The 10,900-nt window shown below is 39.1% G+C and overlaps 2 protein-coding genes across 2 annotated transcripts; one reads left to right on the top strand and one right to left on the bottom strand.

The window, feature by feature from the left end:
• Nucleotides 1–13: 13 nt before the first annotated feature.
• LOC113674262 (epimerase family protein SDR39U1) lies at nt 14–4,145 on the top strand. Its single transcript, XM_027190739.2, has 6 exons — nt 14–205; nt 701–807; nt 1,484–1,566; nt 1,926–2,047; nt 3,078–3,293; nt 3,426–4,145. The coding sequence occupies exons 1-6, from the start codon at nt 190–192 to the stop codon at nt 3,764–3,766; spliced, it is 885 nt and encodes a 294-aa protein (XP_027046540.2). The 5' UTR covers nt 14–189; the 3' UTR covers nt 3,767–4,145.
• On the bottom strand, nt 4,141–10,540 carry LOC113674250 (transmembrane prolyl 4-hydroxylase). The gene is made up of 11 exons (XM_027190722.2): nt 10,230–10,540; nt 9,431–9,512; nt 8,862–8,987; nt 8,252–8,325; nt 7,915–7,976; nt 7,772–7,806; nt 6,877–7,042; nt 6,500–6,557; nt 5,703–5,827; nt 5,243–5,333; nt 4,141–4,751 (listed from the first exon to the last, which is right to left on the bottom strand). The coding sequence occupies exons 1-11, from the start codon at nt 10,452–10,454 to the stop codon at nt 4,476–4,478; spliced, it is 1,320 nt and encodes a 439-aa protein (XP_027046523.2). The 5' UTR covers nt 10,455–10,540; the 3' UTR covers nt 4,141–4,475.
• Nucleotides 10,541–10,900: the final 360 nt, after the last annotated feature.

The raw sequence follows: 10,900 nt of genomic DNA on the forward strand, positions 1-10,900 counted from the left end.
TGTTGTCTTCCTCAGTCTTCTTGCAGTCTCTAAGGTTCTCGTGCTAAACGTGAAAACGAAGCAAGATCCTAGCTCGGTCAGGATTGCTTTTGTGAAATTAACGCTCTTAACTTTTATAATAGCCTGGCGCTAACCTTCGAGTATTTTTTAGACAATCCTCCGAATCGGTCTCCTCAGAAGAGAGAAAATATGAGAGTTCTTGTAGGTGTGTTGACGCAGTTACGTAACATGTACACGGTTCATTTAATTTTGTATCTTTGTCTGCTCATTTACTGTGATAACCAATTGGTACTTACACACCGACAGTGTAAAAAAGGCCTTGGATGACGGACTACAATGTCGTGTTCTTAAATTTCGCCAAAGAATTCGATAGAATATCACATGTTATTATCCTGCAGAAGCTTTGTAATTCTGGCATCTTTGGTAGTCTGCTGAACTGGTGCAGGGATTACTTGACAGAAAGATAACAAAGAGTTGTTATGGAGGGATAGAGTTCTACCTGGTCTGTCATTCCTTCTGGTGTACCACAGGGTTCCTTATTAGGGCCATAATTTGTGAATTTCACAAGCGATTTATCTGATGTACCTTTGGTAGGGAGGTCTCCCATTTTCTCCAAGAAAGGTCTTGTTTTGTCATACTATTATCACCTATTGTCTTAAAGCAGTTCAATCCCATTGTTGACTGGAACTGTCTTTTGCAGGAGGGGGAACAGGATTTATTGGTAGAGCATTGGTAGAGGCCTTGAAACGGAAAGGACATGAGGTCACAATTATTTCAAGGACTCAGGCACCTGGAAAAATAACTTGGGTAAGAACTTGTTAAAGATACTCATTTCATGGAACTAATCTGAGTTATTTTAGTTTTGCCAACTGAGTTGAAAATATAAAATGGTAAATTTGAGTTTCTAAAGTTGATTTATTAAGGAATAACACTTAGAGCAGCAGCTCAACACTTGCACTCCCAAGATCTCATTAGTAATTCTCCTTACTATCTGCCATACAATTCTTATGATTTGAGTTCTGAGAATTTGGTATTGAATCAACTAATAATCCCCTAACTGATATTTTTCTCTATTCTCATGACTTGTCTGCTTGATATTGTATTGATTTGGTGAGGAGAAATTCCGTCTTGGTCACTCATGGGAGTTAAAGGGTTAAGAAACCCTTGAAACCAAATTATCTTTCAATACCTCCTCTGATGCAACACCAAATTTTCTTTCAAAATTTACCCTTTTTAATCTGGGTTATGTTTTAAGCATATGACAAGGTTTCATTTTCTGTGTGGTTTCAATAAGTACTAGGAAGTAGTCTGAGGAGACAGATGTTAAGGGGTCATTCCATAATTATGTATCTTAGAACATCCATGTAATGTGTAGTCAGATATCCCGCAAGCACATACCAAAATTTAAATTTTTAGCTATACAGAGGTTGGGAAACTAAAATGGTTACAGCAAGTTTTCTATGACTGCTTTGTTTCCAAACAGAGCGAGATTTCAAAATCACCTTTGCCAGAATGTGAGGCTGTAGTGAATCTTGCTGGAGAGAACATTCTAAATCCACTTAAAAGGTGATGATTTTATAAAATTGTTAGTAGTAAAAGGACAGCAAGTGCCTGAAGTATTCATGGTTTCTACTGTATCCAGCCAGTCCCCCAAAATTACACCACTCTTATGGGTGACAAATCCTTGCAGCCCAGCTGTGAGCCCCTATTTCAAGCCCCTGACAACACTAATCAGCTCAGTGGAAGGAAGTCCATTAGATCTCTAGTGGCAGTGAGTCCCAGAAAAGTACTCTGCATAATGAAGTAGGTGTGTCAATTACACAGTTACTCATGTTTGGTGGATGAAGTTGCTGTCATGTCATATAATTAATTTCATGATTGAACTGTAGAAAATATTAAAATCTTTATTTTGTACTTTTGAACAGGTGGAATGAGGGCTTCTTACAGAAACTGAGAGATAGTCGTTTAGAAACAACCAAAACCTTGGCAAGAAAAATATCAGAGGCATCAAATCCTCCAAAAGTGTTTGTCTCCTCTTCTGCTGTTGGTGAGCTCTTTTGAATATAACAATAACTACATTATATGTGTTTAAAAACCCATGTGGTTTACCTGAGTGGCAAATATCTCATTCCAAGCTAGTGCTGCAATCCATTTTGTTGGCTTTATAGCCAGATTTTGTTTGGCATGTCATTTAAAGAAAAAAAAAATAGAATATTAATTGGACAAAGATTCTGTCTGTTCATACTGATCCATGGCAGGGGCTACAGATGCATTTTTGATAGTCCAAACATGAAATGTTGTTCTGTTGTCTTCTTAGTTGGGAATTACCAGCCAATCACGTTTTCTACCCCCATATCCAGATGTACTCTTGAGTTAGGGAGAGATGGTGAAAGTGTTGTATGTCTTATGGAAGATAAGCTTACAAGGAGGCCCTCTTAATAGTATTGGCACTTCGGTGCAAGCATTCCTTTGACCACAGGAAAGTATGAGGCCACAGGCAACATCAGGTAGCAAGAAGTCTGCTAGGAGTCTGGCACTGGTTAGTCCCAGACTCCTGGAGAACTTCTCCCCAGCTCTGGTAGGGGTGGGGGATAAGTGGTGGGGTAAAGGAACGCATGTCTTGCAACACAAACAATGAGGGCATACTTGCAAGACTAGAATATTATCCTTTTGCTTTAACCTCATGGCTCACTTTATCTATGTTCACAACATGCATTTATATGATTGCACAACATCTTTGGAGGTATTCTTTGTTTTATATTCAATTTCACCAATAGAAATTTCCTTTCAAGAAGATGCTGAATTTCCTTAACAATGTAATTTGATTTGGCTTTATTTCCAGCTGAGCAAGTGTAACTCAAAACGTTAGGTCCTTTTTGTGTCAGACCAATTCCCTCCTAAGATGCCTTCCTATCTTGCATTCAACCTGTTTGCACATGAAGACCTTGTTAGTAAAATGTATCTCTCCACAAATTTGTCAAGATGTAGGATTCATCTCGCTCTCCTCACTGAATTACTTAATGAGCACTGTTGTCCCTGAAGGACATCTGACAAAATAGTTCGTTTTTTCACTTTAGGTTACTATCCTCCAAGTGATACTAAAGAGTACACTGAAGATTCACCTCCAAGCTCTGCAGATGCACTGACAACACTTTGTGCTGACTGGGAGAACAGTGCTAAGCTTCCTGATGGCTGTGATACCAGATTGGTCACGTTAAGGATTGGAGTTGTATTAGGCCGTGGTGGAGGCGTCATACAGCAGACAATTTGGCCATTTTGGCTCGGTCTTGGAGGTAAAAACACATTTTATTATTCCACGCATTGTATCTTGCATTGGTTTAGGCATTGTATTATATGGAAAAATATAATTCCTTCCTCAGAAAATGGAACTAAGATTATTTCTTTTTCCCACCCTTTTATTTCAGGAATACTAGGTAGCGGTAAACAATATTTCCCTTGGATCCACTTGGACGACATGACAGGAATAATTTTTCACGCCTTGGAGAACGATCACGTGACTGGTGTATTGAACGCAGTGGCGCCGCAAGTAGTTACAAACGAGAGTTATACGAAAGAGTACGCAGGCGCGCTGTGGAGACCTGCCATTTTGCCGACCCCTTCGTTTGCAATCAATTTTATCTTTGGTCAGGATCGCGGAAAAATACTTCTGGAAGGACAGAAAGTTATTCCTAAACGGACATTAGAGATGGGATACAAGTTCCACTATCCAGAGCTAAAACAAGCGTTGGCAGAAATTGTGAAATAAAAAACTTGTCTGAAGTCTTTTGCGCAGCCGTGGTTTGGTCTTATCGCTTTCTCACGCGTCTTACGTGACGAGATCAAACAACGGCTGCGAAGAAGACCAGAGTTTTACGAAAGCACTTATTTCATTATGTGACGGCTGTTGCCGTTATGGAAAGTTTACTATTGTTTGATTGTGAAGAGTTTAATGAAAGAGAGAATTGTGTTTATATGATTGCGAATTTATGAAAGGGTAACTACTTGTCTCTCTAACATGGTTACGTCGTCATGAGAAGAAAAAGGATCTAGAAGTATTTTACGGTTGATGGCTTGAATGTGGTCGACACGATACTATTCAATAGCTACATAAATAACTTAAGAGAGAAATAAACTTTTAATACTTTTAGACATTTTGCTTATTTTATTTAATAAAAACTAGGAATTCAAAAGTGCAATTGGAGAAGTGCAATAATATGAAGAAAATGTACCGAAGAAAGAAGAATTCGTATTCCCTGTAGCTTTCCTCCATCTTTTCTTCGTCTCAGTTCAGTGCATAAAGTTCAGTCGCGCTTTTCGGTTTCAAGAATCGTCATTTAGATTGGAACCAATCAGGGAAAGACGAAAATAACAGGGCGACGGAAGATGCCGATTAAAGAGTGTTTCTAAAGTCGTTTAGCCGGCTGGGGTCAAATCAAACTAGGGTTGAAAAAAGACTAAAGACAGGAAACAATAATTTATCTATCGTCGATATCATGATCACTTTTATAATGAGCCCACTGAGCGTCAGCGGACGTGATCCAGTTGTTAGCGATCCACTTGACTCCAGACCACAGCCCACAGCCGCCGTGAAGCGAGTACTCATCCATCTCTCCCATCCATCCTGTTTCTTCATCCACAAAATGATTGTACCACATGACCGCCTTGCCTCGTTTTGGTGTTACGACAACGTTGCCATCGTGACAGTATTGCATCAAATTGAACTTGTCTACTTTCATGGTGTCGAGGTAAGTCTGTGGAGATGAGATAAGGTAAGTAGTTCCTCGTGAACTAGTGAGTACAATCTCTTCTTCAAAGGGCAAATATCTGCCGAGAGGGAGAGCCTGTATGCTTTGAAGGTGTCTACTGGCCTAGCGAGTCACCCGAGAGGTACTCAAACTGTTCCGTTAAATGACGGCGACGATCATCAGAAAACCTTAATTGTTAATTGCCTCAAGTTTGACAGAGTATTTGATTGAGTTTCATGACTCGCATCTCTAGAACTTTAAAGAAATTTTTGTGATGCCTCCACTGTTCATTGTACTTTAATACACCCTTACTAATCGATACCAAAACATTTTTTTTTACCTTCCACCCCACCCCACCTCCGGTTATTGAAAACTTATCGTGGCTAGAGGCCTGCGGTGCTGACCCATTTGCACATGGAATGAAATTTGAATACGCAGATCGACTCAGTTCTGAAATATAAATCGTTTGATTATAAGGCGTTCTTAGTGTAGCGAACCTTTCTATCAAAAGTTTTCTCATCTACCACGGGAAATGCAGTTTCTCCTCCTTCATCCACGTCGTTCAGATAATACAACACCGTAGCATATCTGTAACAAAATATTCGAGTAGGCCAGCTTCGCAAAGTGCACTTTGATTAGGTTATTACCAAGCTGTACTTAATTGAAATTTCTAATTCAGGGCTTTTCCCCATGCGATGCAGGAAAGTGATGAGGCATCGCAACACGGAATTCCAGGGGAAATCTAGGGTCTAGTGTTCGATTCGTCACGAAGACTCACATTTTTCCTTCGACCCACGCTCGTGACGAGACGAAAAACATTTCTCTATGTTCAGTATCTAGTTCAAAATTTACCACCTCGTGAAAGACATTTACTCATTCATAAAAGATAGCTATAAAACAACTCCTGTTCTATAGATTGTCTCACCAATTACTTCTGGTTTTGAATACCGATTTTACCTGCACACTCTACAATGTGGAAGCAAAGAAAGTTCCAGATGACAGCATTTCACGTGTGATTGGTTCATCACAGGTTGGCTGTCATAGTGTGCGTTATAATGTCCATCTTTTGTATATTTAACCACCTGATAAAATAAAGTGAACAACTGTCAGGAAAAAAATTTATCACTCAAAGCACGGACAGAGAGTAAACAGCCATGTGTAACTGTTTGTTTTGGAGCCAGACATTGCAAGTCCAGAGGCTACAAGAGCTCAGTATAACAACAAAAACTTTTTATGTCGCAATCAGACAAGGGAGGGGAATTTACAAATATCAAAAATGTTATTGTCTGCCTTAGTGAATAGATAGTGTATTGGATCTGCCTGGTTAAAGGGGGGAGGGGTGGGGAGGAGGTTGTGAGCTTTCCTGAGTTAACCACTGAGATAGCAAAACCAGAAAAAAGCTTCAGGTTTAATTGCCCTGTCAGGATCCCCTAACAGTTAACTTTTACAGTTCATCTTCCATACTCCACGAGTAGCTTTTTCTAGATGACCTTTCCCACGAACTGGTTTTGGCAGGAGCTCATCACTTCTGGTTTTGGTTTATCAATTATATCGAGTCTACGACCTTGATCAACAAATTCAGAATGAGGTTAAGCATGTTAATGAGGATTATCAAGGCCGGGGCGTGTATTATTCGTCTAAACCTAAGGATGAGGTGGATTACTCTCTTTGTCGTGCGAAACAATCCAATTTATTATTTTTTTTTTATCAAAGTTGCTTATGAATGGTGCAGTTGTTGTGGCTGCAACAAAAACCTGTAAAGGTTCGCCTCCTCGTATGAATTGATCGGAAAGCCTTAACAGCTTAGAGAGCCTGTGAAAACAAAAAAAGACTTTTCAAGAAAGACGGAATTTCAGTGTATACATGTCTCAATTAAAGCTGAGGTGTAAGAGGGTCTTAGCGGGGTGATGGCTTTTAAGGCTAAGCTAACGGTTACAATTTTGGCCAATTTTCGGCTAACAGTCAATATCTTTCTATTGTTGTCATCAGAATTCTTTTTTACGGTTAACATTTTTCACGACCAACGGATAGAATTGGTCGATTTTTACGCTAAAGTTTTGGTCGTTTTACGGCTGACAGTTAACACCATCGAGTCTGCCAGATCGACTTTGGATCCAGTCTCCCGGCTTACCTCTTTCGTAATGTTTGTAACAAGGGGTCAGCTCGCTTGCCTTGAATTAACCAGGCCTGGTTACTAAACCTATCCCTGTGAGCTGGATGCTTTTCTTTGATTTTGTTCATGTACCCGTCCATGGCGGCAGTTGGCAGCGTGGTAAATTCTACTGGGGTTACTTGATCTATAATGTAATGATAAAAAAGTCAAAGGCGGATTTCTATCAATTGACGTGATGTCTAAACCTAGTAACCACAACAATCGGTCAAACAAAGGAAAGTATCAAAAGGCACCAGTGATATTGCGTCGATCAATTTGAAACTTCAACCTTCCCCCCCCCCTCCGGGGGCAACTCCAGGGCATTTGAACTTTGAATTTTGAAGATTGGTTTGTGCAAATTCCCGCCCCCGGGACAAAAATCACCCACATTTTTTTTTAAGGCAAAATCAGCGACCGTAACTTTCTGCTCATTGACCAAGCTTTAAAACCTAGACGTTGTAGACCTTTTCTTCTGAGCCATTTGCCTGCGAGAGTATACTATTTACTTTAAACACCTTTTTTATTTAAAGATAGAACACTTGTATTCCGTTGGAAAGAACTGACACTAACGGTTCAAATTTCCCAGCCAGTCCCGTGCACGAACGGGTCGATGTTGAAGTTTCGAGTTAATCAGCGCACAATTCAAAAGAAAAAACAAGCAAGCTTCCGAAAGTGAAGTATTTGAAGGGTGTTAGCTTTGCATCTGATTGGCTGAGATGGTTGCCCGGGTTTTATATGCTGAACACGTAGAGAAGTGATGCGAAGCCATTGCAAACCAGGACTATCAGTTTGGTCCTCAAGCAGAAACTGCTTAAAACAAAGGAAAGAGACTATTAAATTTTCTTGCGGGAAAATGGTTCATTGTGCTACTTACCATCATCAAACTCCCAAATGTTTAGCTTGCTTATCCTAAAATGAAGAGAAAAGTTGGAGTTAATGCAAGATCTGTGCCTTCGAGTTAAGATCACGAAGAAGAAAACATCAAGTGATATATAAAGAAGCGATCATCATCCTTACATGTCATCTACTTCTGTTGGACTCAGATAAAGGTATTTGAAGTCTGCAGCAAAATCAATTATCTAAAGGAAAGATAAAAGTAACACATTGTTGTGTAATACCAAAAGAGGACGATAGACCATTTTTCGAGGAAGTATCGTAACAATGAAACCAAAATATTCACAACGACAAATTAAAACTAAGAAAGATATCACATGGAGCCAATGAGAATTAAAACAAATAGATTGAGAGTGTGGCCTGAGTTCTCCTAGCCAATCACAGAGCCAAGTAAGGCATGACCAATGCAAATTCGATTTTTAATTGATGCTAAAATTAATAACTTAATTGTCATCTTTGCCTCATCCCTTGTGATGAGTCCGTCTTCATTTTTGTCCCAGTTTAAGAACATTCCCAGAGAACCACTTGCATTTCCTGGAGAAAAAAATGAAGGTTAAATTAACAATTTGTCTCTCTGAATAACAGCTCTTTAGAGTTTGGAGTTTCCTGGAACTTGCTGGGCCAAGATACAGAACTAATTTGAACGAACTACGTCAAGGCTTGTGGATTTAGAGCGAAGTTTATGTTATTTTTAAATCGTTATAATTGCGAAAAAGATATGTCAATTGATAAAGAGATAAATTGAAAAAAAAATGAATTGAAAATTAGAGGGATTACCTAGGAAAAGTGCAGAAGCACCCAATAGGGCAGTAAACAAAGTAAAGGGAATATTCAGCCTCAGTTTTTGCAGGGTTTACTTTTGTGGTCCGTCTTAGTCTTAATCATCGATCATTTTTTCGTTCTGTTATATTTCGGTTCCTCTTTGATGGTTCTCTTCCTCAATAACCCCTATTTTCGAGCTTTCTCCTCTGTGTTTAGATCAATGCACCCACACCCCCAATTTTAGATGCAAAAACGAAAGATACCAAGATATCACCCTTGATACCAAACCTCCTTGTTAACTAGCATACCTCTTACAAATTCTTTGTTTTTCTCGAGTTCCTCGTCGAGGTGAAGGTCGCTTCCTCGGAGACCGACCTTCTCAGCTAAACTTATGATGTGATTGGCTTCAATTTCGCTAAGAAAATCCGGTATTTCTATAATCAAATAAAGAAAAATAATTTTACTTTGTCATGTAGCAAGAGAATGTTTATCATTTGGAGATGAAAGTGGCCTGAATTGTCTTTAATCGACGCCTTGGTATGTACTGATCAATCAAATGACCCGATCGCTAGTTTCCAAGGGGAGGTGGGAACACTATGCCATGTACTTTTACTGATTAAAAGGTACAGATTAATAAATAAAGATGGATTTAACTAGCTTTACACGAAGGATAATTAAGTGGGAGGCAGCAACCCTCTTTTGCGAGGGAAAATAATAGCAATCAGCTGGTAAGCATGAGGAGAGACACTTATCGCTGTTGTAGTAGTTGTTGACTTGATCTAACACCAAATTCTTGTAACTGATTTAAAAAGAAATGTGCAGCAACCAGAGGGGAGAATTAACAGTCAGATCATAGGCAACGAAAGGTTAAACTCACCAAATAGAGGAGGCTTAGATGCGAGTGTAATCATCTTGTATGTTTTTCTCTCTTCAAGTTCAAGCTCTCTCACGTGACCTTTCTATGGGAATAACACCTTATTAATATTCATGTTCTCCACACTGTTCTCTTTGATTTGTTATGGTATTGACAAGGAGAATTTGTTTGACAATCAGGAGCTTCTTAACTTAATGATCCTTTCCTTTATTTTCATGACCTTTGCATTTTATTCAAGGGTGAAAATGCAAGGGGAAGTTCAAAGAAAGACACTAAACGGTTAAGACAGGTTATATTTCAAAATTCACTCCTCTCTTTTTTCTCGAGAGCGAATTCAGCATTCTCGGAAAGACGTCTCTCCCCCCACTGCAATGTTCTCATTTATCTTATTTTTGTATAAGGAAGACGATTTTCACCGTATCTTTTCAGCTAGAAAGCTGTTTTGAATTCTGTTTTTTAAAGTAGCAGGTTTCCTGTTCAAGGTTCTGTTGCTATTTTTGCTGGTACCACGTGCTAATTTTGGTTGAATTTAAAAATGGCGCCATTGCATCGTTCTTAACTTGAGAAGTTGTAGCGCAGTGCACGTAATTATCTGGCTTGGCACATAGCTCTGTGCTGGACATGTACGTGCATTATTACAATGTTTAAATTATTTCGACCACAAATGGATTTCTACTACTATAGATCGCTGCTTCAACTTAGAGCTTCTGTAGATTGTAATGATGGTCCAATTCTTTGTACTCTCCCTGAAGTAGCATTTTCTTTGTTTGATTATACCTTCATTTCTTTAGCAGCAACATACCTTGATAGGATCCCATCTGAAAAGCCTTGGTTCGTCATCACTGGGAATACACGGTCCTTTGTCTTGCTCCCTGAAACAGATGCCGTTTTCGCAAGACTTATCGAGCCGCTTGCGCGCGTCACTGCTTGCAGCTAGCCTAAAATTGATAGCAACAATCGAAAAAATTATTAACAAGTTTTTTCCATTCCTCATAAAGCCTTCAAATTGTGAACTTGTTTTGTTCATATTTTAAGAACACTGCGAAATTTTCGCAAAACTTTATCACTGCCAAGTTCACTGCCCGTGATGTCAATTGGCTGCTCTGGTTTCATGGACTTTTATTAAATATTTATTATTTTAGTACCCAGTATCAGACTAAAACAACTGCTCCATAATTTCAAGCTGTCCTTAACTTCCATAGATCAAGACAATTGAGCCGATTCAAGTAAAAAAAGATCATGCACGATTGGAAGGAAGCGATGGTTTCTCTCCAACTGATTTCAGTTATCACATCGCACACAGCTAGAGCGGAATCTGATAAATAACCATTATAAAGTCAATTATATTGGAATATTATTGTATTGCATTTGTATTCCATTTGGGGAAGCACTCATTTAATGATTAAGGAAACCTGCTGAAGTTGATTGTCCTTCAGTTGTGATCAATCGGCTGGGTTTATTCGTAATGCTACC

This window comes from Pocillopora damicornis, chromosome 3 (genome assembly GCF_964200805.1).
Source record: "Pocillopora damicornis chromosome 3, jaPocDami1.2, whole genome shotgun sequence".
Classification (NCBI taxonomy): Eukaryota; Metazoa; Cnidaria; class Anthozoa; order Scleractinia; family Pocilloporidae; genus Pocillopora; species Pocillopora damicornis.